At 52.8% G+C, this 27,714-nt stretch overlaps 1 protein-coding gene across 1 annotated transcript in view; it reads left to right on the forward strand.

Annotated features, from left to right (window-relative positions):
• LOC148454302 (guanylate-binding protein 1-like) overlaps nt 1–26,240 on the forward strand; it is a 113,312-nt gene extending 87,072 nt beyond the window's left edge. Inside the window, exon 12 of the mRNA XM_088461089.1 lies at nt 25,883–26,240. Within this exon, the coding sequence (XP_088317215.1) occupies nt 25,883–26,080 (198 nt within the window). The 3' untranslated portion in view covers nt 26,081–26,240. The remainder of the gene's footprint in view (nt 1–25,882) is intronic.
• Nucleotides 26,241–27,714: the final 1,474 nt, after the last annotated feature.

A 27,714-nucleotide genomic window follows, 5' to 3' on the forward strand; every position in this document is an offset into this window, starting at 1 on the left:
CATTATGTGTAGTGTGCAGCTTTGCAGCAGCTGATGGGAGCAGTAGTGGGGATCAGGGGTGTTCCTAGCTGAGTGTACATTAGGTGTAGTGTACAGCTTTGCAGCAGCTGATGGGAGCAGTAGTAGGGATCAGGGATGTTCCTAGCTGAGTGTACATTAGATGTAGTGTACAGCTTTGCAGAAGCTGATGGGAGCAGTAGTGGGGATCAGGGGTGTTCCTAGCTGATTGTACATTAGGTGTAGTGGGCAGCTTTGCAGCAGCTGATGGGAGCAGTAGTGGGGATCAGGGGCGTTCCTAGCTGAGTGTACATTAGGTGTAGTGGGCAGCTTTGCAGCAGCTGATGGGGGCAGTAGTGGGGATCAGGGGTGTTCCTAGCTGAGTGTACATTATGTGTAGTGTGTAGCTTTGCAGCAGCTGATGGGAGCAGTAGTGGGGATCAGGGGTGTTCCTAGCTGAGTGTACATTAGGTGTAGTGTGCAGCTTTGCAGCAGCTGATGGGAGCAGTAGTGGGGATCAGGGACGTTCCTAGCTGAGTGTACATTAGGTGTAGTGTGCAGCTTTGCAGCAGGTGATGGGAGCAGTAGTGGGGATCAGGGGTGTTCCTAGCTGAGTGTACATTAGGTGTAGTGGGCAGCTTTGCAGCAGCTGATGGGAGCAGTAGTGGGGATCAGGGGTGTTCCTAGCTGAGTGTACATTAGGTGTAGTGTACAGCTTTGCAGCAGCTGATGGGAGCAGTAGTGGGGATCAGGTTAGTTCCTAGCTGAGTGTACATTAGGTGTAGTGGGCAGCTTTGCAGCAGCAGATGGGAGCAGTAGTGGGGATCAGGGATGTTCCTAGCTGAGTGTGCATTAGGTGTAGTGTGCAGCTTTGCTGCATCTGATGGGAGCAGTAGTGGGGATCAGGGGTGTTCCTAGCTGAGTGTACACTAGGTGTAGTGGGCAGCTTTGCAGCAGCTGATGGGAGCAGTAGAGGGGATCAGGGGTGTTCCTAGCTGAGTGTACATTAGGTGTAGTGGGCAGCTTTTCAGCAGCTGATGGGGGCAGTAGTGGGGATCAGGGGTGTTCCTAGCTGAGTGTACATTAGGTGTAGTGGGCAGCTTTGCAGCAGCTGATGGGAGCAGTAGTGGGGATCAGGGGTGTTCCTAGCTGAGTGTACATTAGGTGTAGTGTACAGCTTTGCAGCAGCTGATGGGAGCAGTAGTGGGGATCAGGTTAGTTCCTAGCTGAGTGTACATTAGGTGTAGTGGGCAGCTTTGCAGCAGCAGATGGGAGCAGTAGTGGGGATCAGGGATGTTCCTAGCTGAGTGTGCATTAGGTGTAGTGTGCAGCTTTGCTGCATCTGATGGGAGCAGTAGTGGGGATCAGGGGTGTTCCTAGCTGAGTGTACACTAGGTGTAGTGGGCAGCTTTGCAGCAGCTGATGGGAGCAGTAGAGGGGATCAGGGGTGTTCCTAGCTGAGTGTACATTAGGTGTAGTGGGCAGCTTTTCAGCAGCTGATGGGGGCAGTAGTGGGGATCAGGGGTGTTCCTAGCTGAGTGTACATTATGTGTAGTGTGTAGCTTTGCAGTAGCTGATGGGAGCAGTAGTGGGGATCAGGGGTGTTCCTAGCTGAGTGTACATTAGGTGTAGTGTGCAGCTTTGCAGCAGCTGATGGGAGCAGTAGTGAGGATCAGGGGTGTTCCTAGCTGAGTGTACATTAGGTGTAGTGGGCAGCTTTGCAGCAGCTGATGGGAGCAGTAGTGAGGATCAGGGGTGTTCCTAGCTGAGTGTACATTTGGTGTAGTGGGCAGCATTGCAGCAGCTGATGGGAGCAGTAGTGGGGATCAGGTTAGTTCCTAGCTGAGTGTACATTAGGTGTAGTGGCCAGCTTTGCAGCAGCTGATGGGAGCAGTAATGGGGATCAGGGGTGTTCCTAGCTGAGTGTACACTAGGTGTAGTGGGCAGCTTTGCAGCAGCTGATGGGAGCAGTAGTGGAGATCAGGTTAGTTCCTAGCTGAGTGTACATTAGGTGTAGTGGGCAGCTTTGCAGCAGCTGATGGGAGCAGTAGTGGGGATCAGGGGTGTTCCTAGCTGAGTGTACATTAGGTGTAGTGGGCAGCCTTGCAGCATCTGATGGGAGCAGTAGTGGGGATCAGGGGCGTTCCTAGCTGAGTGTACATTATGTGTAGTGTGCAGCTTTGCAGCAGCTGATGGGAGCAGTAGTAGGGATCAGGGATGTTCCTAGCTGAGTGTACATTAGATGTAGTGTACAGCTTTGCAGCAGCTGATGGGAGCAGTAGTGGGGATCAGGGGTGCTCCTAGCTGATTGTACATTAGGTGTAGTGGGCAGCTTTGCAGCAGCTGATGGGAGCAGTAGTGGGGATCAGGGGTGTTCCTAGCTGAGTGTACATTAGGTGTAGTGGGCAGCTTTGCAGCAGCTGATGGGGGCAGTAGTGGGGATCAGGGGTGTTCCTAGCTGAGTGTACATTATGTGTAGTGTGTAGCTTTGCAGCAGCTGATGGGAGCAGTAGTGGAGATCAGGGGTGTTCCTAGCTGAGTGTACATTAGGTGTAGTGTGTAGCTTTGCAGCAGCTGATGGGAGCAGTAGTGGGGATCAGCGGTGTTCCTAGCTGAGTGTACATTAGGTGTAGTGTGCAGCTTTGCAGCAGCTGATGGGAGCAGTAGTGGGGATCAGGGGCGTTCCTAGCTGAGTGTACATTAGGTGTAGTGGGCAGCTTTGCAGCAGCTGATGGGAGCAGTAGTGGGGATCAGGGATGTTCCTAGCTGAGTGTACATTAGGTGTAGTGGGCAGCATTGCAGCAGTAGTGGGGATCAGGTTAGTTCCTAGCTGAGTGTACATTAGGTGTAGTGGGCAGCTTTGCAGCAGCTGATGGGAGCAGTAGTGGGGATCAGGGGTGTTCCTAGCTGAGTGTACATTAGGTGTAGTGGGCCGCTTTGCAGCAGCTGGTGGGAGCAGTAGTGGGGATCAGGGCTGTTCCTAGCTGAGTGTACATTAGGTGTAGTGGGCAGCTTTGCAGCAGCTGATGGGAGCAGTAGTGGGGATCAGGGATGTTCCTAGCTGAGTGTACATTATGTGTAGTGGGCAGCTGTGCAGCAGCTAATGAGAGCAGTAGTGGGGATCAGGGGTGTTCCTAGCTGAGTGTACATTAGGTGTAGTGGGCAGCTTTGCAGCAGCTGATGGGAGCAGTAGTGGGGATCAGGGATGTTCCTAGCTGAGTGTACATTATGTGTAGTGGGCAGCTGTGCAGCAGCTGATGGGAGCAGTAGTGGGGATCAGCGGTGTTCCTAGCTGAGTGTACATATGGTGTAGTGGGCAGCTTTGCAGCATCTGATTGGAGCAGTAGTGGGGATCAGGGGTGTTCCTACATGAGTGTACATTAGGTGTAGTCACAGCTTTGCAGCAGCTGATGGGAGCAGTAGTGGGGATCAGGGGTGTTCCTAGCTGAGTGTACATTAGGTGTAGTGGGCAGCTTTGCAGCAGCTGATGGGAGCAGTAGTGGGGATCAGGGGTGTTCCTAGCTGAGTGTACATATGGTGTAGTGTACAGCTTTGCAGCAGCTGACGGGAGCAGTAGAGGGGATCAGGGGTGTTCCTAGCTGAGTGTACATATGGTGTAGTGTGCAGCTTTGCAGCAGCTGACGGGAGCAGTAGAGGGGATCAGGGGTGTTCCTAGCTGAGTGTACATTAGGTGTAGTGGGCAGCTTTGCAGCAGCTGACGGGAGCAGTAGAGGGGATCAGGGGTGTTCCTAGCTGAGTGTACATTAGGTGTAGTGGGCAGCTTTGCAGCAGCTGATGGGAGCAGTAGTGGGGATCAGGGGTGTTCCTAGCTGAGTGTACATTAGGTGTAGTGGGCAGCATTGCAGCAGCTGATGGTAGCAGTAGTGGGGATCAGCGGTGTTCCTAGCTGAGTGTACATTAGGTGTAGTGGGCAGCTTTGCAGCAGCTGATGGGAGCAGTAGTGGGGATCAGGGGTGTTCCTAGCTGAGTGTGCATTATGTGTATTGGGCAGCTTTGCAGCAGCTGATGGGAGCAGTAGTGGGGATCAGGGATGTTCCTAGCTGAGTGTGCATTAGGTGTAGTGGGCAGCTTTGCAGCAGCTGATGGGAGCAGTAGTGGGGATCAGGGGCGTTCCTAGCTGAGTGTACATTAGGTGTAGTGGGCAGCTTTGCAGCAGCTGACGGGAGCAGTAGAGGGGATCAGGGGTGTTCCTAGCTGAGTGTACATTAGGTGTAGTGGGCAGCATTGCAGCAGCTGATGGGAGCAGTAATGGGGATCAGGGGTGTTCCTAGCTGATTGTACATTAGGTGTAGTGTACAGCTTTGCAGCAGCTGATGGGAGCAGTAGTGGGGATCAGGGATGTTCCTAGCTGATTGTACATATGGTGTAGTGGGCAGCTTTGCAGAAGCTGATGGGAGCAGTAGTGGGGATCAGGGGTGTTCCTAGCTGACTGTACATTAGGTGTAGTGGGCAGCTTTGCAGCAGCTGATGGGAGCAGTAATGGGGATCAGGGGTGTTCCTAGCTGAGTGTACACTAGGTGTAGTGGGCAGCTTTGCAGCAGCTGATGGGAGCTGTAGTGGGGATCAGGGATGTTCCTAGCTGAGTGTACATTAGGTGTAGTGGGCAGCTTTGCAGCAGCTGATGGGGGCAGTAGTGGGGATCAGCGGTGTTCCTAGCTGAGTGTACATTAGGTGTAGTGGGCAGCTTTGCAGCAGCTGATGGGAGCAGTAGTGGGGATCAGGGGCGTTCCTAGCTGAGTGTACATTAGGTGTAGTGGGCAGCTTTGCAGCAGCTGATGGGGGCAGTAGTGGGGATCAGGGGTGTTCCTAGCTGAGTGTACATTATGTGTAGTGTGTAGCTTTGCAGCAGCTGATGGGAGCAGTAGTGGGGATCAGGGGCGTTCCTAGCTGAGTGTACATTAGGTGTAGTGTGCAGCTTTGCAGCAGCTGATGGGTGCAGTAGTGGGGATCAGGGGCGTTCCTAGCTGAGTGTACATTAGGTGTAGTGGGCAGCTTTGCAGCAGCTGATGGGAGCAGTAGTGGGGTCAGGGGTGTTCCTAGCTGAGTGGACATTAGGTGTAGTGGGCAGCATTGCAGCAGCTGATGGGAGCAGTAGTGGGGATCAGGTTAGTTCCTAGCTGAGTGTACATTAGGTGTAGTGGGCAGCTTTGCAGCAGCTGATGGGAGCAGTAGTGGGGATCAGGGGTGTTCCTAGCTGAGTGTACATTAGGTGTAGTGGGCCGCTTTGCAGCAGCTGGTGGGAGCAGTAGTGGGGATCAGGGGTGTTCCTAGCTGAGTGTACACTAGGTGTAGTGGGCAGCTTTGCAGCAGCTGATGGGAGCAGTAGTGGGGATCAAGGATGTTCCTAGCTGAGTGTACATTATGTGTAGTGGGCAGCTGTGCAGCAGCTAATGAGAGCAGTAGTGGGGATCAGGGGTGTTCCTAGCTGAGTGTACATATGGTGTAGTGGGCAGCTTTGCAGCAGCTGATGGGAGCAGTAGTGGGGATCAGGGATGTTCCTAGCTGAGTGTACATATGGTGTAGTGGCAGCTTTGCAGCAGTTGACGGGAGCAGTAGAGGGGATCAGGGGTGTTCCTAGCTGAGTGTACATATTGTGTAGTGTACAGCTTTGCAGCAGCTGACGGGAGCAGTAGAGGGGATCAGGGGTGTTCCTAGCTGAGTGTACATTAGGTGTAGTGGGCAGCTTTGCAGCAGCTGATGGGGGCAGTAGTGGGGATCAGCGGTGTTCCTAGCTGAGTGTACATTAGGTGTAGTGGGCAGCTTTGCAGCAGCTGATGGGAGCAGTAGTGGGGATCAGGGGCGTTCCTAGCTGAGTGTACATTAGGTGTAGTGGGCAGCTTTGCAGCAGCTGATGGGGGCAGTAGTGGGGATCAGGGGTGTTCCTAGCTGAGTGTACATTATGTGTAGTGTGTAGCTTTGCAGCAGCTGATGGGAGCAGTAGTGGGGATCAGGGGCGTTCCTAGCTGAGTGTACATTAGGTGTAGTGTGCAGCTTTGCAGCAGCTGATGGGTGCAGTAGTGGGGATCAGGGGCGTTCCTAGCTGAGTGTACATTAGGTGTAGTGGGCAGCTTTGCAGCAGCTGATGGGAGCAGTAGTGGGGTCAGGGGTGTTCCTAGCTGAGTGGACATTAGGTGTAGTGGGCAGCATTGCAGCAGCTGATGGGAGCAGTAGTGGGGATCAGGTTAGTTCCTAGCTGAGTGTACATTAGGTGTAGTGGGCAGCTTTGCAGCAGCTGATGGGAGCAGTAGTGGGGATCAGGGGTGTTCCTAGCTGAGTGTACATTAGGTGTAGTGGGCCGCTTTGCAGCAGCTGGTGGGAGCAGTAGTGGGGATCAGGGGTGTTCCTAGCTGAGTGTACACTAGGTGTAGTGGGCAGCTTTGCAGCAGCTGATGGGAGCAGTAGTGGGGATCAAGGATGTTCCTAGCTGAGTGTACATTATGTGTAGTGGGCAGCTGTGCAGCAGCTAATGAGAGCAGTAGTGGGGATCAGGGGTGTTCCTAGCTGAGTGTACATATGGTGTAGTGGGCAGCTTTGCAGCAGCTGATGGGAGCAGTAGTGGGGATCAGGGATGTTCCTAGCTGAGTGTACATATGGTGTAGTGGCAGCTTTGCAGCAGTTGACGGGAGCAGTAGAGGGGATCAGGGGTGTTCCTAGCTGAGTGTACATATTGTGTAGTGTACAGCTTTGCAGCAGCTGACGGGAGCAGTAGAGGGGATCAGGGGTGTTCCTAGCTGAGTGTACATTAGGTGTAGTGGGCAGCATTGCAGCAGCTGATGGGAGCAGTAGTGGGGATCAGCGGTGTTCCTAGCTGAGTGTGCATTTGGTGTAGTGGGCAGCTTTGCAGCAGCTGATGGGAGCAGTAGTGAGGATCAGGGGTGTTCCTAGCTGAGTGTACATTAGGTGTAGTGGGCAGCATTGCAGCAGCTGATGGGAGCAGTAGTGTGGATCAGGTTAGTTCCTAGCTGAGTGTACATTAGGTGTAGTGGGCAGCTTTGCAGCATCTGATGGGAGCAGTAGTGGGGATCAGGGGCGTTCCTAGCTGAGTGTACATTATGTGTAGTGTGCAGCTTTGCAGCAGCTGATGGGAGCAGTAGTGGGGATCAGGGGCGTTCCTAGCTGAGTGTACATTAGGTGTAGTGTACAGCTTTGCAGCAGCTGATGGGAGCAGTAGTAGGGATCAGGGATGTTCCTAGCTGAGTGTACATTAGGTGTAGTGGGCAGCTTTGCAGAAGCTGATGGGAGCAGTAGTGGGGATCAGGGGTGTTCCTAGCTGATTGTACATTAGGTGTAGTGGGCAGCTTTGCAGCAGCTGATGGGAGCAGTAATGGGGATCAGGGGTGTTCCTAGCTGAGTGTACACTAGGTGTAGTGTGCAGCTTTGCAGCAGCTGATGGGAGCTGTAGTGGGGATCAGGGATGTTCCTAGCTGAGTGTGCATTAGGTGTAGTGGGCAGCTTTGCAGCAGCTGATGGGAGCAGTAGTAGGGATCAGGGGTGTTCCTAGCTGAGTGTACATTAGGTGTAGTGGGCAGCTTTGCAGCAGCTGACGGGAGCAGTAGAGGGGATCAGGGGTGTTCCTAGCTGAGTGTACATTAGGTGTAGTGGGCAGCTTTGCAGCAGCTGATGGGAGCAGTAGTGGGGATCAGGGGTGTTCCTAGCTGAGTGTACATTAGGTGTAGTGGGCAGCATTGCAGCAGCTGATGGGAGCAGTAGTGGGGATCAGCGGTGTTCCTAGCTGAGTGTGCATTTGGTGTAGTGGGCAGCTTTGCAGCAGCTGATGGGAGCAGTAGTGGGGATCAGGGGCGTTCCTAGCTGAGTGTACATTAGGTGTAGTGGGCAGCTTTGCAGCAGCTGATGGGAGCAGTAGTGGGGATCAGGGGTGTTCCTAGCTGAGTGTACATTAGGTGTAGTGGGCAGCATTGCAGCAGCTGATGGGAGCAGTAGTGGGGATCAGGTTAGTTCCTAGCTGAGTGTACATTAGGTGTAGTGGGCAGCTTTGCAGCAGCTGATGGGAGCAGTTGTGGGGATCAGGTGTGTTCCTAGCTGAGTGTACATTAGGTGTAGTGGGCAGCTTTGCAGCAGCTGATGGGAGCAGTAGTGGGGATCAGGGATGTTCCTAGCTGAGTGTACATTATGTGTAGTGGGCAGCTGTGCAGCAGCTAATGAGAGCAGTAGTGGGGATCAGGGGTGTTCCTAGCTGAGTGTACATATGATGTAGTGGGCAGCTTTGCAGCAGCTGATTGGAGCAGTAGTGGGGATCAGGGATGTTCCTAGCTGAGTGTACATTAGGTGTAGTGGGCAGCTTTGCAGCAGCTGATGGGAGCAGTAGTGGGGATCAGCGGTGTTCCTAGCTGAGTGTGCATTTGGTGTAGTGGGCAGCTTTGCAGCAGCTGATGGGAGCAGTAGTGGGGATCAGGGGCGTTCCTAGCTGAGTGTACATTAGGTGTAGTGGGCAGCTTTGCAGCAGCTGATGGGAGCAGTAGTGGGGATCAGGGGTGTTCCTAGCTGAGTGTACATTAGGTGTAGTGGGCAGCATTGCAGCAGCTGATGGGAGCAGTAGTGGGGATCAGGTTAGTTCCTAGCTGAGTGTACATTAGGTGTAGTGGGCAGCTTTGCAGCAGCTGATGGGAGCAGTAGTGGGGATCAGGGGCGTTCCTAGCTGAGTGTACATTAGGTGTAGTGGGCAGCTTTGCAGCAGCTGATGGGAGCAGTAATGGGGATCAGGGGTGTTCCTAGCTGAGTGTACATATGGTGTAGTGGGCAGCTTTGCAGCAGCTGATTGGAGCAGTAGTGGGGATCAGGGATGTTCCTAGCTGAGTGTACATATGGTGTAGTGTACAGCTTTGCAGCAGTTGACGGGAGCAGTAGTGGGGATCAGGGGTGTTCCAAGCTGAGTGTACATATGGTGTAGTGGGCAGCTTTGCAGCAGTTGACGGGAGCAGTAGTGGGGATCAGGGGTGTTCCTAGCTGAGTGTACATTAGGTGTAGTGGGCAGCTTTGCAGCAGTTGACGGGAGCAGTAGAGGGGATCAGGGGTGTTCCTAGCTGAGTGTACATTAGGTGTAGTGGGCAGCTTTGCAGCAGCTGATGGGAGCAGTAGTGAGGATCAGGGGTGTTCCTAGCTGAGTGTACATTAGGTGTAGTGGGCAGCATTGCAGCAGCTGATGGGAGCAGTAGTGGGGATCAGCGGTGTTCCTAGCTGAGTGTGCATTTGGTGTAGTGTGCAGCTTTGCAGCAGCTGATGGGAGCAGTAGTGGGGATCAGGGGCGTTCCTAGCTGAGTGTACATTAGGTGTAGTGTACAGCTTTGCAGCAGCTGATGGGAGCAGTAGTAGGGATCAGGGATGTTCCTAGCTGAGTGTACATTAGATGTAGTGTACAGCTTTGCAGCAGCTGATGGGAGCAGTAGTGGGGATCAGGGGTGTTCCTAGCTGATTGTACATTAGGTGTAGTGGGCAGCTTTGCAGCAGCTGATGGGAGCAGTAGTGGGGATCAGGGGTGTTCCTAGCTGAGTGTACATTAGGTGTAGTGGGCAGCTTTGCAGCAGCTGACGGGAGCAGTAGAGGGGATCAGGGGCGTTCCTAGCTGAGTGTACATTAGGTGTAGTGTACAGCTTTGCAGCAGCTGATGGGAGCAGTAGTGGGGATCAGGGATGTTCCTAGCTGAGTGTACATTAGATGTAGTGTACAGCTTTGCAGAAGCTGATGGGAGCAGTAGTGGGGATCAGGGGTGTTCCTAGCTGATTGTACATTAGGTGTAGTGGGCAGCTTTGCAGCAGCTGATGGGAGCAGTAATGGGGATCAGGGGTGTTCCTAGCTGAGTGTACACTAGGTGTAGTGGGCAGCTTTGCAGCAGCTGATGGGAGCTGTAGTGGGGATCAGGGATGTTCCTAGCTGAGTGTACATTAGGTGTAGTGGGCAGCTTTGCAGCAGTTGATGGGGGCAGTAGTGGGGATCAGCGGTGTTCCTAGCTGAGTGTACATTAGGTGTAGTGGGCAGCTTTGCAGCAGCTGATGAGAGCAGTAGTGGGGATCAGGGGCGTTCCTAGCTGAGTGTACATTAGGTGTAGTGGGCAGCTTTGCAGCAGCTGATGGGGGCAGTAGTGGGGATCAGGGGTGTTCCTAGCTGAGTGTACATTATGTGTAGTGTGTAGCTTTGCAGCAGCTGATGGGAGCAGTAGTGGGGATCAGGGGTGTTCCTAGCTGAGTGTACATTATGTGTAGTGTGTAGCTTTGCAGCAGCTGATGGGAGCAGTAGTGGGGATCAGGGGTGTTCCTAGCTGAGTGTACATTAGGTGTAGTGTGCAGCTTTGCAGCAGCTGATGGGAGTAGTAGTGGGGATCAGGTTAGTTCCTAGCTGAGTGTACATTAGGTGTAGTGGGCAGCATTGCAGCAGCTGATGGGAGCAGTAGTGGGGATCAGGTTAGTTCCTAGCTGAGTGTACATTAGGTGTAGTGGGCAGCTTTGCAGCAGCTGATGGGAGCAGTAGTGGGGATCAGGGGTGTTCCTAGCTGAGTGTACATTAGGTGTAGTGGGCCGCTTTGCAGCAGCTGGTGGGAGCAGTAGTGGGGATCAGGGGTGTTCCTAGCTGAGTGTACATTAGGTGTAGTGGGCAGCTTTGCAGCAGCTGATGGGAGCAGTAGTGGGGATCAGGGATGTTCCTAGCTGAGTGTACATTATGTGTAGTAGGCAGCTGTGCAGCAGCTAATGAGAGCAGTAGTGGGGATCAGGGGTGTTCCTAGCTGAGTGTACATATGGTGTAGTGGGCAGCTTTGCAGCAGCTGATTGGAGCAGTAGTGGGGATCAGGGATTTTCCTAGCTGAGTGTACATATGGTGTAGTGTACAGCTTTGCAGCAGCTGACGGGAGCAGTAGAGGGGATCAGGGGTGTTCCTAGCTGAGTGTACATATGGTGTAGTGGGCAGCTTTGCAGCAGCTGATGGGAGCAGTAGTGGGGATCAGGGGTGTTCCTAGCTGAGTGTACATTAGGTGTAGTGGGCAGCTTTGCAGCAGTTGACGGGAGCAGTAGAGGGGATCAGGGGTGTTCCTAGCTGAGTGTACATATTGTGTAGTGTACAGCTTTGCAGCAGCTGACGGGAGCAGTAGAGGGGATCAGGGGTGTTCCTAGCTGAGTGTACATTAGGTGTAGTGGGCAGCTTTGCAGCAGCTGATGGGAGCAGTAGTGGGGATCAGGGGTGTTCCTAGCTGAGTGTACATTAGGTGTAGTGGGCAGCATTGCAGCAGCTGATGGGAGCAGTAGTGGGGATCAGCGGTGTTCCTAGCTGAGTGTGCATTTGGTGTAGTGGGCAGCTTTGCAGCAGCTGATGGGAGCAGTAGTGGGGATCAGGGGCGTTCCTAGCTGAGTGTACATTAGGTGTAGTGGGCAGCTTTGCAGCAGCTGATGGGAGCAGTAGTGGGGATCAGGTTAGTTCCTAGCTGAGTGTACATTAGGTGTAGTGGGCAGCTTTGCAGCAGCTGATGGGAGCAGTAGTGGGGATCAGGGGTGTTCCTAGCTGAGTGTACATTAGGTGTAGTGGGCCGCTTTGCAGCAGCTGGTGGGAGCAGTAGTGGGGATCAGGGGTGTTCCTAGCTGAGTGTACATTAGGTGTAGTGGGCAGCTTTGCAGCAGCTGATGGGAGCAGTAGTGGGGATCAGGGATGTTCCTAGCTGAGTGTACATTATGTGTAGTGGGCAGCTGTGCAGCAGCTAATGAGAGCAGTAGTGGGGATCAGGGGTGTTCCTAGCTGAGTGTACATATGGTGTAGTGGGCAGCATTGCAGCAGCTGACGGGAGCAGTAGAGGGGATCAGGGGTGTTCCTAGCTGAGTGTACATATGGTGTAGTGTACAGCTTTGCAGCAGCTGACGGGAGCAGTAGAGGGGATCAGGGGTGTTCCTAGCTGAGTGTACATTAGGTGTAGTGGGCAGCTTTGCAGCAGCTGATTGGAGCAGTAGTGGGGATCAGGGATGTTCCTAGCTGAGTGTACATATGGTGTAGTGTACAGCTTTGCAGCAGCTGACGGGAGCAGTAGAGGGGATCAGGGGTGTTCCTAGCTGAGTGTACATATGGTGTAGTGGGCAGCTTTGCAGCAGTTGACGGGAGCAGTAGAGGGGATCAGGGGTGTTCCTAGCTGAGTGTACATATGGTGTAGTGGGCAGCTTTGCAGCAGTTGACGGGAGCAGTAGAGGGGATCAGGGGTGTTCCTAGCTGAGTGTACATTAGGTGTAGTGGGTAGCTTTGCAGCAGCTGATGGGAGCAATAGTGGGGATCAGGGGTGTTCCTAGCTGAGTGTACATTAGGTGTAGTGGGCAGCATTGCAGCAGCTGATGGGAGCAGTAGTGGGGATCAGCGGTGTTCCTAGCTGAGTGTGCATTTGGTGTAGTGGGCAGCTTTGCAGCAGCTGATGGGAGCAGTAGTGGGGATCAGGGACGTTCTTGCTGAGTGTGCATTAGGTGTAGTGGGCAGCTTTGCAGCAGCTGATGGGAGCAGTAGTGGGGATCAGGGGCGTTCCTAGCTGAGTGTACATTAGGTGTAGTGCGCAGCTTTGCAGCAGCTGATGGGAGCAGTAGTGGGGATCAGGGGCGTTCCTAGCTGAGTGTACATTAGGTGTAGTGGGCAGCTTTGCAGCAGCTGATGGGAGCAGTAGTGGGGATCAGGGGTGTTCCTAGCTGAGTGTACATTAGGTGTAGTGGGCAGCTTTGCAGCAGCTGATGGGAGCAGTAGTGGGGATCAGGGGTGTTCCTAGCTGAGTGTACATTAGGTGTAGTGGGCAGCCTTGCAGCATCTGATGGGAGCAGTAGTGGGGATCAGGGGCGTTCCTAGCTGAGTGTACATTATGTGTAGTGTGCAGCTTTGCAGCAGCTGATGGGAGCAGTAGTGGGGATCAGGGGTGTTCCTAGCTGAGTGTACATTAGGTGTAGTGTACAGCTTTGCAGCAGCTGATGGGAGCAGTAGTAGGGATCAGGGATGTTCCTAGCTGAGTGTACATTAGATGTAGTGTACAGCTTTGCAGCAGCTGATGGGAGCAGTAGTGAGGATCAGGGGTGTTCCTAGCTGATTGTACATTAGGTGTAGTGGGCAGCTTTGCAGCAGCTGATGGGAGCAGTAGTGGGGATCAGGGGTGTTCCTAGCTGAGTGTACATTAGGTGTAGTGGGCAGCTTTGCAGCAGCTGATGGGAGCAGTAGTGGGGATCAGGGGTGTTCCTAGCTGAGTGTACATTAGGTGTAGTGTACAGCTTTGCAGCAGCTGATGGGAGCAGTAGTAGGGATCAGGGATGTTCCTAGCTGAGTGTACATTAGATGTAGTGTACAGCTTTGCAGAAGCTGATGGGAGCAGTAGTGGGGATCAGGGGTGTTCCTAGCTGATTGTACATTAGGTGTAGTGGGCAGCTTTGCAGCAGCTGATGGGAGCAGTAGTGGGGATCAGGGGCGTTCCTAGCTGAGTGTACATTAGGTGTAGTGGGCAGCTTTGCAGCAGCTGATGGGGGCAGTAGTGGGGATCAGGGGTGTTCCTAGCTGAGTGTACATTATGTGTAGTGTGTAGCTTTGCAGCAGCTGATGGGAGCAGTAGTGGGGATCAGGGGTGTTCCTAGCTGAGTGTACATTAGGTGTAGTGTGCAGCTTTGCAGCAGCTGATGGGAGCAGTAGTGAGGATCAGGGGTGTTCCTAGCTGAGTGTACATTAGGTGTAGTGTGCAGCTTTGCAGCAGGTGATGGGAGCAGTAGTGGGGATCAGGGGTGTTCCTAGCTGAGTGTACATTAGGTGTAGTGGGCAGCTTTGCAGCAGCTGATGGGAGCAGTAGTGGGGATCAGGGGTGTTCCTAGCTGAGTGTACATTAGGTGTAGTGTACAGCTTTGCAGCAGCTGATGGGAGCAGTAGTGGGGATCAGGTTAGTTCCTAGCTGAGTGTACATTAGGTGTAGTGGGCAGCTTTGCAGCAGCAGATGGGAGCAGTAGTGGGGATCAGGGATGTTCCTAGCTGAGTGTGCATTAGGTGTAGTGTGCAGCTTTGCTGCATCTGATGGGAGCAGTAGTGGGGATCAGGGGTGTTCCTAGCTGAGTGTACACTAGGTGTAGTGGGCAGCTTTGCAGCAGCTGATGGGAGCAGTAGAGGGGATCAGGGGTGTTCCTAGCTGAGTGTACATTAGGTGTAGTGGGCAGCTTTTCAGCAGCTGATGGGGGCAGTAGTGGGGATCAGGGGTGTTCCTAGCTGAGTGTACATTATGTGTAGTGTGTAGCTTTGCAGCAGCTGATGGGAGCAGTAGTGGGGATCAGGGGTGTTCCTAGCTGAGTGTACATTAGGTGTAGTGTGCAGCTTTGCAGCAGCTGATGGGAGCAGTAGTGAGGATCAGGGGTGTTCCTAGCTGAGTGTACATTAGGTGTAGTGGGCAGCTTTGCAGCAGCTGATGGGAGCAGTAGTGAGGATCAGGGGTGTTCCTAGCTGAGTGTACATTTGGTGTAGTGGGCAGCATTGCAGCAGCTGATGGGAGCAGTAGTGGGGATCAGGTTAGTTCCTAGCTGAGTGTACATTAGGTGTAGTGGCCAGCTTTGCAGCAGCTGATGGGAGCAGTAATGGGGATCAGGGGTGTTCCTAGCTGAGTGTACACTAGGTGTAGTGGGCAGCTTTGCAGCAGCTGATGGGAGCAGTAGTGGAGATCAGGTTAGTTCCTAGCTGAGTGTACATTAGGTGTAGTGGGCAGCTTTGCAGCAGCTGATGGGAGCAGTAGTGGGGATCAGGGGTGTTCCTAGCTGAGTGTACATTAGGTGTAGTGGGCAGCCTTGCAGCATCTGATGGGAGCAGTAGTGGGGATCAGGGGCGTTCCTAGCTGAGTGTACATTATGTGTAGTGTGCAGCTTTGCAGCAGCTGATGGGAGCAGTAGTGGGGATCAGGGGCGTTCCTAGCTGAGTGTACATTAGGTGTAGTGTACAGCTTTGCAGCAGCTGATGGGAGCAGTAGTAGGGATCAGGGATGTTCCTAGCTGAGTGTACATTAGATGTAGTGTACAGCTTTGCAGCAGCTGATGGGAGCAGTAGTGGGGATCAGGGGCGTTCCTAGCTGAGTGTACATTATGTGTAGTGGGCAGCTTTGCAGCAGCTGATGGGGGCAGTAGTGGGGATCAGGGGTGTTCCTAGCTGAGTGTACATTATGTGTAGTGGGCAGCTTTGCAGCAGCTGATGGGGGCAGTAGTGGGGATCAGGGGTGTTCCTAGCTGAGTGTACATTATGTGTAGTGTGTAGCTTTGCAGCAGCTGATGGGAGCAGTAGTGGAGATCAGGGGTGTTCCTAGCTGAGTGTACATTAGGTGTAGTGTGTAGCTTTGCAGCAGCTGATGGGAGCAGTAGTGGGGATCAGCGGTGTTCCTAGCTGAGTGTACATTAGGTGTAGTGTGCAGCTTTGCAGCAGCTGATGGGAGCAGTAGTGGGGATCAGGGGCGTTCCTAGCTGAGTGTACATTAGGTGTAGTGGGCAGCTTTGCAGCAGCTGATGGGAGCAGTAGTGGGGATCAGGGATGTTCCTAGCTGAGTGTACATTAGGTGTAGTGGGCAGCATTGCAGCAGTAGTGGGGATCAGGTTAGTTCCTAGCTGAGTGTACATTAGGTGTAGTGGGCAGCTTTGCAGCAGCTGATGGGAGCAGTAGTGGGGATCAGGGGTGTTCCTAGCTGAGTGTACATTAGGTGTAGTGGGCCGCTTTGCAGCAGCTGGTGGGAGCAGTAGTGGGGATCAGGGCTGTTCCTAGCTGAGTGTACATTAGGTGTAGTGGGCAGCTTTGCAGCAGCTGATGGGAGCAGTAGTGGGGATCAGGGATGTTCCTAGCTGAGTGTACATTATGTGTAGTGGGCAGCTGTGCAGCAGCTAATGAGAGCAGTAGTGGGGATCAGGGGTGTTCCTAGCTGAGTGTACATTAGGTGTAGTGGGCAGCTTTGCAGCAGCTGATGGGAGCAGTAGTGGGGATCAGGGATGTTCCTAGCTGAGTGTACATTATGTGTAGTGGGCAGCTGTGCAGCAGCTGATGGGAGCAGTAGTGGGGATCAGCGGTGTTCCTAGCTGAGTGTACATATGGTGTAGTGGGCAGCTTTGCAGCATCTGATTGGAGCAGTAGTGGGGATCAGGGGTGTTCCTAGCTGAGTGTACATTAGGTGTAGTGGGCAGCTTTGCAGCAGCTGAAGGGAGCAGTAGTGGGGATCAGGGGTGTTCCTAGCTGAGTGTACATATGGTGTAGTGTACAGCTTTGCAGCAGCTGACGGGAGCAGTAGAGGGGATCAGGGGTGTTCCTAGCTGAGTGTACATATGGTGTAGTGTGCAGCTTTGCAGCAGCTGACGGGAGCAGTAGAGGGGATCAGGGGTGTTCCTAGCTGAGTGTACATTAGGTGTAGTGGGCAGCTTTGCAGCAGCTGACGGGAGCAGTAGAGGGGATCAGGGGTGTTCCTAGCTGAGTGTACATTAGGTGTAGTGGGCAGCTTTGCAGCAGCTGATGGGAGCAGTAGTGGGGATCAGGGGTGTTCCTAGCTGAGTGTACATTAGGTGTAGTGGGCAGCATTGCAGCAGCTGATGGGAGCAGTAGTGGGGATCAGCGGTGTTCCTAGCTGAGTGTACATTAGGTGTAGTGGGCAGCTTTGCAGCAGCTGATGGGAGCAGTAGTGGGGATCAGGGGTGTTCCTAGTTGAGTGTGCATTATGTGTATTGGGCAGCTTTGCAGCAGCTGATGGGAGCAGTAGTGGGGATCAGGGGTGTTCCTAGCTGAGTGTACATTAGGTGTAGTGGGCAGCTTTGCAGCAGCTGATGGGAGCAGTAGTGGGGATCAGGGATGTTCCTAGCTGAGTGTACATTAGGTGTAGTGGGCAGCATTGCAGCAGTAGTGGGGATCTGGTTAGTTCCTAGCTGAGTGTACATTAGGTGTAGTGGGCAGCTTTGCAGCAGCTGATGGGAGCAGTAGTGGGGATCAGGGGTGTTCCTAGCTGAGTGTACATTAGGTGTAGTGGGCCGCTTTGCAGCAGCTGGTGGGAGCAGTAGTGGGGATCAGGGCTGTTCCTAGCTGAGTGTACATTAGGTGTAGTGGGCAGCTTTGCAGCAGCTGATGGGAGCAGTAGTGGGGATCAGGGATGTTCCTAGCTGAGTGTACATTATGTGTAGTGGGCAGCTGTGCAGCAGCTAATGAGAGCAGTAGTGGGGATCAGGGGTGTTCCTAGCTGAGTGTACATTAGGTGTAGTGGGCAGCTTTGCAGCAGCTGATGGGAGCAGTAGTGGGGATCAGGGATGTTCCTAGCTGAGTGTACATTATGTGTAGTGGGCAGCTGTGCAGCAGCTGATGGGAGCAGTAGTGGGGATCAGCGGTGTTCCTAGCTGAGTGTACATATGGTGTAGTGGGCAGCTTTGCAGCAGCTGATTGGAGCAGTAGTGGGGATCAGGGGTGTTCCTAGCTGAGTGTACATTAGGTGTAGTGGGCAGCTTTGCAGCAGCTGAAGGGAGCAGTAGAGGGGATCAGGGGTGTTCCTAGCTGAGTGTACATATGGTGTAGTGTACAGCTTTGCAGCAGCTGACGGGAGCAGTAGAGGGGATCAGGGGTGTTCCTAGCTGAGTGTACATATGGTGTAGTGTACAGCTTTGCAGCAGCTGACGGGAGCAGTAGAGGGGATCAGGGGTGTTCCTAGCTGAGTGTACATTAGGTGTAGTGGGCAGCTTTGCAGCAGCTGATGGGAGCAGTAGTGGGGATCAGGGGTGTTCCTAGCTGAGTGTACATTAGGTGTAGTGGGCAGCATTGCAGCAGCTGATGGGAGCAGTAGTGGGGATCAGCGGTGTTCCTAGCTGACTGTGCATTAGGTGTAGTGGGCAGCTTTGCAGCAGCTGATGGGAGCAGTAGTGGGGATCAGCGGTGTTCCTAGCTGAGTGTGCATTAGATGTAGTGGGCAGCTTTGCAGCAGCTGATGGGAGCAGTAGTGGGGATCAGGGGCATTCCTAGCTGAGTGTACATTAGGTGTAGTGCGCAGCTTTGCAGCAGCTGATGGGAGCAGTAGTGGGGATCAGGGGCGTTCCTAGCTGAGTGTACATTAGGTGTAGTGGGCAGCTTTGCAGCAGCTGAAGGAAGCAGTAGTGGGGATCAGGGGTGTTCCTAGCTGAGTGTACATTAGGTGTAGTCACAGCTTTGCAGCAGCTGATGGGAGCAGTAGTGGGGATCAGGGGCATTCCTACATGAGTGTACATTAGGTGTAGTCACAGCTTTGCAGCAGCTGATGGGAGCAGTAGTGGGGATCAGGGCGTTCCTAGCTGAGTGTACATTAGGTGTAGTGGGCAGCTTTGCAGCAGCTGATGGGAGCAGTAGTGGGGATCAGGGGCGTTCCTAGCTGAGTGTACATTAGGTGTAGTGGGCAGCTTTGCAGCAGCTGATGGGAGCAGTAGTGGGGATCAGGGGTGTTCCTAGCTGAGTGTACGTTAGGTGTAGTGGGCAGCTTTGCAGCAGCAGATGGGAGCAGTAGTGGGGATCAGGGGTGTTCCTAGCTGAGTGTACGTTAGGTGTAGTGGGCAGCTTTGCAGCAGCTGATGGGAGCAGTAGTGGGGATCAGGGGCGTTCCTAGCTGAGTGTACATTAGGTGTAGTGGGCAGCTTTGCAGCAGCTGATGGGAGCAGTAGTGGGGATCAGGGATGTTCCTAGCTGAGTGTGCATTAGGTGTAGTGTGTAGCTTTGCTGCATCTGATGGGAGCAGTAGTGGGGATCAGGGGTGTTCCTAGCTGAGTGTACATTAGGTGTAGTGTGCAGCTTTGCTGCATCTGATGGGAGCAGTAGTGGGGATCAGGGGTGTTCCTAGCTGAGTGTACATTAGGTGTAGTGGGCAGCTTTGCAGCAGCTGATGGGAGCAGTAGTGGGGATCAGGGATGTTCCTAGCTGAGTGTGCATTAGGTGTAGTGGGCAGCTTTGCAGCAGCTGATGGGAGCAGTAGTGGGGATCAGGGATGTTCCTAGCTGAGTGTGCATTAGGTGTAGTGTGCAGCTTTGCAGCAGCTGATGGGAGCAGTAGTAGGGATCAGGGGTGTTCCTAGCTGAGTGTACATTATGTGTAGTGTGTAGCTTTGCAGCAGCTGATGGGAGCAGTAGTGGGGATCAGATGTGTTCCTAGCTGAGTGTACATTAGGTGTAGTGTGCAGCTTTGCAGCAGCTGATGGGAGCAGTAGTGGGGATCAGGGACGTTCTTGCTGAGTGTGCATTAGGTGTAGTGGGCAGCTTTGCAGCAGCTGATGGGAGCAGTAGTGGGGATCAGGGGCATTCCTAGCTGAGTGTACATTAGGTGTAGTCACAGCTTTGCAGCAGCTGATGGGAGCAGTAGTGGGGATCAGGGGCATTCCTACATGAGTGTACATTAGGTGTAGTCACAGCTTTGCAGCAGCTGATGGGAGCAGTAGTGGGGATCAGGGGCGTTCCTAGCTGAGTGTACATTAGGTGTAGTGGGCAGCTTTGCAGCAGCTGATGGGAGCAGTAGTGGGGATCAGGGGTGTTCCTAGCTGAGTGTACATTAGGTGTAGTGCCCAGCTTTGCAGCAGCTCATGGGAGCAGTAGTGGGGATCAGGGGTGTTCCTAGCTGAGTGTACATTAGGTGTAGTGCCCAGCTTTGCAGCAGCTGATGGGAGCAGTAGTGGGGATCAGTGACAGTCCTAGCTGAGTGTATGTTATGAGTAGTGTGTAGCTTTGCAGCTGCTGATGGGAGCAGTAGTGGGGATCAGGGGTGTTCCGAGCTGAGTGTATGTTAGGTGTAGTGGGCAGCTTTGCAGTAGCTGATGGGAGCAGTAGTGGGGATCAGGGGTGTTCCTAGCTGAGTGTACATTAGGTGTAGTGGGCAGCTTTGCAGCAGCTGATGGGAGCAGTAGTGGGGATCAGGGGCGATCCTAGCTGAGTGTACATTAGGTGTAGTGGGTAGCTTTGCAGCAGCTGATGGGAGCAGTAGTGGGGATCATGGGCGATCCTAGCTGAGTGTACATTAGGTGTAGTGGGTAGCTTTGCAGCAGCTGATGGGAGCAGTAGTGGGGATCAGGGGCGATCCTAGCTGAGTGTACATTAGGTGTAGTGGGCAGCTTTGCAGCAGCTGATGGGAGCAGTAGTGGGGATCAGGGGCGATCCTATCTGAGTGTACATTAGGTGTAGTGTGCAGCTTTGCAGCAGCTGATGGGAGCAGTGGTGGGGATCTGGGGTGTTCCTAGCTGAGTGTACATTAGGTGTAGTGTGTAGCTTTGCAGCAGCTGATGGGAGCAGTAGTGGGGATCAGGGGCGATCCTAGCTGAGTGTACATTAGGTGTAGTGGGCAGCTTTGCAGCAGCTGATGGGAGCAGTAGTGGGGATCAGGGGTGTTCCTAGCTGAGTGTACATTAGGTGTAGTCACAGCTTTGCAGAAGCTGATGGGAGCAGTAGTGGGGATCAGGGGCACTCCTAGCTGAGTGTACATTAGGTGTAGTGGGCCGCTTTGCAGCAGCTGACGGGAGCAGTAGTGGGTATCGGGCGTTCCTAGCTGAGTGTACATTAGGTGTAGTACACAGCTTTGCAGCAGCAGATGGGAGCAGTAGTGGGGATCAGGGTTGTTCCTAGCTGAATGTATATTGGGGATAGTGGGCATCTTTGCAGCAGATGATGGGAGCAGTAGTGGGGATCAGGGGCACTCCTAGCTGTGTGTACTTTAGGTGTAGTGTGCAGCTTTGCAGCAGCTGATGGGAGCAGTAGTGGGGATCAGGGGCGTTCCTAGCTGAGTGTACGTTAGGTGTAGTGTGCAGCTTTGCAGCAGCTGATGGGAGCAGTAGTGGGGATCAGGGGCGTTCCTAGCTGAGTGTACATTAGGTGTAGTGTGCAGTTTTGCAGCAGCTGATGGGAGCAGTAGTGGGGATCAGGGGTGTTCCTAGCTGAGTGTACATTAGGTGTAGTGGGCAGCTTTGCAGCAGCTGATGGGAGCAATAGTGGGGATCAGGGACGTTCCTAGCTGAGTGTGCGTTAGGTGTAGTGTGCAGCTTTGCAGCAGCTGATGGGAGCAGTAGTAGGGATCAGGGGTGTTCCTAGCTGAGTGTACATATGGTGTAGTGCGCAGCTTTGCAGAAGCTGATGGGAGCAGTAGTGGGGATCAGGGGTGTTCCTAGCTGAGTGTACATTAGGTGTAGTGTACAGCTTTGCAGCAGCTGATGGGAGCAGTAGTGGGGATCAGGGACGTTCCTAGCTGAGTGTACATTAGGTGTAGTCACAGCTTTGCAGAAGCTGATGGGAGCAGTAGTGGGGATCAGGGGTGTTCTTACATGAGTGTACATTAGGTGTAGTCACAGCTTTGCAGCAGCTGATGGGAGCAGTAGTGGGGATCAGGGGCATTCCTAGCTGAGTGTACATTAGGTGTAGTCACAGCTTTGCAGCAGCTGATGGGAGCAGTAGTGGGGATCAGGGGTGTTCCTAGCTGAGTGTACATTAGGTGTAGTGGGCCGCTTTGCAGCAGCTGATGGGAGCAGTAGTGGGGATCAGGGGCGTTCCTAGCTGAGTGTACATTAGGTGTAGTGGGCCGCTTTGCAGCAGCTGATGGGAGCAGTAGTGGGGATCAGGGGTGTTCCTAGCTGAGTGTACATTAGGTGTAGTGGGCAGCTGTGCAGCATCTGATGGGAGCAGTAGTGGGGATCAGGGATGTTCCTAGCTGAGTGTACATTAGGTGTAGTGGGCAGCTTTGCAGCAGCTGATGGGAGCAGTAGTGGGGATCAGGGGTGTTCCTAGCTGAGTGTACATTAGGTGTAGTGTGCAGCTTTGCAGCAGCTGATGGGAGTAGTAGTAGGGATCAGGGGTGTTCCTAGCTGAGTGTACATTAGGTGTAGTGGGCAGCTTTGCAGCAGCTGATGGGAGCTGTAGTGGGGATCAGGGACGTTCTTGCTGAGTGTGCATTAGGTGTAGTGGGCAGCTTTGCAGCAGCTGATGGGAGCAGTAGTGGGGATCAGGGGAGTTCCTAGCTGAGTGTACATTAGGTGTAGTGGGCAGCTTTGCAGCATCTGATGGGAGCAGTAGTGGGGATCAGGGGCGTTCCTAGCTGAGTGTACATTATGTGTAGTGTGCAGCTTTGCAGCAGCTGATGGGAGCAGTAGTGGGGATCAGGGACGTTCCTAGCTGAGTGTGCGTTAGGTGTAGTGTGCAGCTTTGCAGCAGCTGATGGGAGCAGTAGGGGAGATCAGGGGTGTTCCTAGCTGAGTGTACACTAGGTGTAGTGCGCAGCTTTGCAGAAGCTGATGGGAGCAGTAGTGGGGATCAGGGGTGTTCCTAGCTGAGTGTACATTAGGTGTAGTCCCAGCTTTGCAGAAGCTGATGGGAGCAGTAGTGGGGATCAGGGGTGCTCCTAGCTGAGTGTACATTAGGTGTAGTGCGCAGCTTTGCAGAAGCTGATGGGAGCAGTAGTGGGGATCAGGGGTGTTCCTAGCTGAGTGTACATTAGGTGTAGTCACAGCTTTGCAGCAGCTGACGGGAGCAGTAGTGGGTATCAGGGGCGTTCCTAGCTGAGTGTACATTAGGTGTAGTACACAGCTTTGCAGCAGCTGATGGGAGCTGTAGTGGGGATCAGGGGTGTTCCTAGCTGAGTGTACATTAGGTGTAGTGGGCAGCATTGCAGCAGCTGATGGGAGCAGTAGTGGGGATCAGGTTAGTTCCTAGCTGAGTGTACATTAGGTGTAGTGGGCAGCTTTGCAGCAGCTGATGGGAGCAGTAATGGGGATCAGGGGTGTTCCTAGCTGAGTGTACACTAGGTGTAGTGGGCAGCTTTGCAGCAGCTGATGGGAGCAGTAGTGGGGATCAGGGGCGTTCCTAGCTGAGTGTACATTATGTGTAGTGTGCAGCTTTGCAGCAGCTGATGGGAGCAGTAGTGGGGATCAGGGACGTTCCTAGCTGAGTGTGCGTTAGGTGTAGTGTGCAGCTTTGCAGCAGCTGATGGGAGCAGTAGGGGGGATCAGGGGTGTTCCTAGCTGAGTGTACACTAGGTGTAGTGCGCAGCTTTGCAGAAGCTGATGGGAGCAGTAGTGGGGATCAGGGGTGTTCCTAGCTGAGTGTACATTAGGTGTAGTCACAGCTTTGCAGAAACTGATGGGAGCAGTAGTGGGGATCAGGGGTGCTCCTAGCTGAGTGTACATTAGGTGTAGTGCGCAGCTTTGCAGAAGCTGATGGGAGCAGTAGTGGGGATCAGGGGTGTTCCTAGCTGAGTGTACATTAGGTGTAGTCACAGCTTTGCAGCAGCTGACGGGAGCAGTAGTGGGTATCAGGGGCGTTCCTAGCTGAGTGTACATTAGGTGTAGTACACAGCTTTGCAGCAGCTGATGGGAGCAGTAGTGGGGATCAGGGGCGTTCACTTCCTAGCTGAGTGTACACTTGGTGTAGTGGGCAGCTTTGCAGCAGCTGATGGGAGCAGTAGTGGGGATCAGGGGTGTTCCTAGCTGAGTATACATTAGGTTTAGTCTGCAGCAGGTGATGGAAGCAGTAGTGGGGATCAGGGATGTTCCTAGCTGAGTGTACATTAGGTGTAGTGTGCAGCTTTGCAGCAGCTGATGGGAGCAGTAGTGGGGATCAGGGGTGTTCCTAGCTGAGTGTACACTAGGTGTAGTATGCAGCTTTGCAGCAGCTGATGGGAGCAGTAGTGGGGATCAGGGTGTTCCTAGCTGAGTGTACCTTAGGTGTAGTACTGAGCTTTGCAGCAGCTGATGGAAGCAGTAGTGGGGATCAGGGGCGTTCACTTCCTAGCTGAGTGTACACTTGGTGTAGTGGGCAGCTTTGCAGCAGCTGATGGGAGCAGTAGTGGGGATCAGGGGTGTTCCTAGCTGAGTATACATTAGGTTTAGTCTGCAGCAGGTGATGGAAGCAGTAGTGGGGATCAGGGATGTTCCTAGCTGAGTGTACATTAGGTGTAGTGTGCAGCTTTGCAGCAGCTGATGGGAGCAGTAGTGGGGATCAGGGGTGTTCCTAGCTGAGTGTACACTAGGTGTAGTGTGCAGCTTTGCAGCAGCTGATGGGAGCAGTAGTGGTGATCAGGGGTGTTCCTAGCTGAGTGTACATTGGGGATAGTGCAGAGCTTCTGTATTTTTAATGATGCATTTTACAACTTCCAGATGCATTTCTGTAGGGAAGTCCAATTAAATATATATTATTGTTATAACTTTAGGGGTTATTCAGAGTTGAACTGAAGTGGGAAAGAGGCCTTTCATACATAATGCACAAGCGCAAAATAAAGACTGTGACTGAGCTGGATCAGACTTACATTAGGTGACGGCGATGGATTGATCTCCCTGCTGACAGTCCACACTTCCTGTGATACGGGTGTAACTGGGTCGGTGACTGTGTATTCGCTGGGTACAGCCCCACTTCATGGGAGGGTGATGGGAGGGTCATTGGCGGGTTACTCAGCTGTCATGTGTGATGGGAATGTGCAGTCGGACATAGAACGTCTGTTTGTGACGGATCTTTTGCGCCTAACATGGGGCTGGTCCAAGTACTAATGGTGATGGCTGCAGCTGCAGACGGGTACTGCGGGGAGGGACAGGCTCCCACTATCAGTCACACGGATTTTCTGAACACCTCGGCGGATTCTGATATTAGCAGATATGGAAGTAATTAGAACGCCAGGGTGTACAGTACATCAGCCACAGATGTGTGTGACTCGCCCCCATTATTTTCAGTTTTCCCCTATTTACAGGATTCATCTAGGACGTAAAGATAATTACAGCAGAAACCATTAGAATGAATGATGTGATCTTAATGGTAAAATAATCAGGATAATACACCATTATGGCTCCACAAACCAGCAAATGTACAGTGAAGGTGTGTGACCCAATCACGGGAGGGGTGTGTGTGACCCAATTGCGGGAGGTGTGTGTGTGACCCAATTACGGGAGGGGTGTGTGTGACCCAATTACGGGAGGGGTGTGTGTGACCCAATCACGGGAGGGGTGTGTGTGACCCAATCACGGGAGGGGTGTGTGTGACCCAGTCACGGGAGGGGTGTGTGTGACCCAGTCACGGGAGGGGTGTGTGTGACCCAGTCACGGGAGGGGTGTGTGTGACCCAGTCACGGGAGGGGTGTGTGTGACCCAGTCACGGGAGGGGTGTGTGTGACCCAGTCACGGGAGGGGTGTGTGTGACCCAGTCACGGGAGGGGTGTGTGTGACCCAGTCACGGGAGGGGTGTGTGTGACCCAATTACGGGAGGGGTGTGTGTGACCCAATTACGGGAGGGGTGTGTGTGACCCAATTACGGGAGGGGTGTGTGTGACCCAGTCACGGGAGGGGTGTGTGTGACCCAGTCACGGGAGGGGTGTGTGTGACCCAATCACGGGAGGGGTGTGTGTGACCCAATCACGGGAGGGGTGTGTGTGACCCAATCACGGGTGGAGTGTCCACACCCAAGTAAGAAAAAAATAGAGTAAAAGTATTTGCAGCGCGCTGAACAGGGGGGACCATGAGCCCCTCAACCAGGTGCAAATGCAGCAGAGACAGGTAGAGGAGACAGCTTGCCCCTCCCTGGCCCCAATGCAGCCCAGCACACACCAGCATGTGATGGGCTGGGGAGAAAAGCTGCTGCTGACAGGTAAGAGGGAGGGGCGTGGCTGCAGACCAGGCCCCGCCTGGGCCCACCCAACAAGCTCGGGCCTGGCTAATTAGTACCCGCCCATTGGCCTTGTGTACAGTACTGTGGACATACATTAATACCACTGCAGTAGAACTGGGTGTGCAGATCATTAGGTGCACAGACACAAATAGAGGACTGCATACACTATCTGTGGTCTCTAACAGACCTTTACTGTCTTCAGTATTTTTATGGTGACAGCACATTGTTACTCCAGCTAATTCAGGCTGTATTATTTCCCCACTATTCTGTATATGTAATCATTCTCTCTGTCTGCTCAGGAGATGCAAGTATACAGGAGTCAGGGATCTCAGCAAGCCAACATGTACCAGGCGCAGATCGAAGACCTGAAGGAGAAGAAAGAGGAACTCAGTGACCCCGGCTGGTATTCGCCTGTATGGAATGGATTCACGCAGGTTTTGAGCGCGGTTGCGCCCACTGTGATCGGGATTCTCTTGCAAAGGAAGTTTTTTCCATAATGGAAATAGAAAATAAATGAATATCATTAGTGCCGGGATTCTGTGATAGTCAGGAAGTAATACTCTTTTTGTTTCTAGGTATTACTTATATATCACAGTGATTGCACTTACTGTAAAATCAAACACTGTACTAATTAAAAATCATATTCCCCAAGCATTATATATGAGATTTGCTAATTTTTTTATTGTCTGTTCTTGGTAGAATGAGAATATGATTCTTGGATACAAAAAGTTAATCAAGCCACACACACAATATATGTTAAAACAGGGCTTGACAAATTTTTCTAAAATCTAGGAGCCAGGATGAAAGTGTAGGAGCCAAACCACCCCCCCCCCCCCCAAAAAAAAAGCACAGCTCTGTGTGTTATGCAACTGTTATACACACTATACTAGTCCACAAAATGGTCACCGTTGAATGGATACAGTAAAATGGAGGCCCCTTCACTGCTCTGCACAGCTCCCCTGATCCACCCCCCACCCTCAAGTAATAACAGACCACATTTCACATAAAATAATGGTGCCAGAAAGTACAACAAAACCCCCCTCCCCTCGTGGTCACACCACTATCCCTCTGAAGCCGCTCCGCAATCCCTGGCCTTGCATATAGACGCTATTACCGGAGAGCTCTATGCAGCCGGAGATAGGAGACAGTAGACAGCCGGGACGTACAGGAGGATCAGTGTAGACTGGGACAGACAGTAGGGATCAGAGCAGGCCAGGATGGAGAAGAGTAGTCGGTGCAGGCCGGGAGGCCAGGATGGAGAAGAGTAGTCGGTGCAGGCCGGGATGGACACAGGCACAACAGTCACCGCAGGCGACACTCAACACATGCACTCCTGTGCATGATATGAACACCGCAATACTATAGGCACGAATCTACCCCAGTGCTGATGAAGATCTGCTTCCTCACTGCAAAATCTAGTAGCCATGCAGCATAATCTGGTAGCCATGGCAACCTGGCCCCCGGGATTTGTCGAGCCCTGTGTTTAAAAGATATTTGTTACAAAGTAAAAGAAAGAAATAATACTTAACTTTCTTGAATATCACATCATCTACTTAGAACATCAACGGCTTTTCGTCCCCAGGGGCCTCCTCCAACACCTTGAAGCTGGGATCTCGTACATCGAGCAATAGGCTAACTATATACTGACAGGTTACATCTTTTATATAGGAAGAAAACCCCATGCTTAAGCAGTTTAACAACTTTAAAGGTCATTTGGAAATATTGACAGGAGATGCCATTTGTGGGTGGTAACAGGGGCAGGACACTAATAACGGGGGGAGTAAAGGTGCGAACGCAGGCGTGCCTGAATGTTCCAACGCCGTTTCAAAGGCGTGCATAATTAAAACACAGCGTTATAATACACGTTACATGCCTGTTTTTTACACTGAAGTCCTCGCAGTGCTTGCGGTAGGGTACGGCAACCACAAGTGCTAATTTAGCTTCCGATGGTACTCGATGTACCAATGTTTTAAAACACTTCCTGGAGATGATGTGCGCTAGTGGGCGTCTCAACATATGCTTATGGGTGTCTGCAGAAACAGAGCGATCGCTCGCACAGCCAAAGTGGGCGTGCTAATGCCTTTCCGAGCTAGCTCCTGCCATGGCGTAACTTTGCCGAATTTGCATACGC

This window comes from Taudactylus pleione, unplaced genomic scaffold (assembly GCF_031769625.1).
Source record: "Taudactylus pleione unplaced genomic scaffold, aTauple2 ptg001014l, whole genome shotgun sequence".
NCBI classification, from domain to species: domain Eukaryota; kingdom Metazoa; phylum Chordata; class Amphibia; order Anura; family Myobatrachidae; genus Taudactylus; species Taudactylus pleione.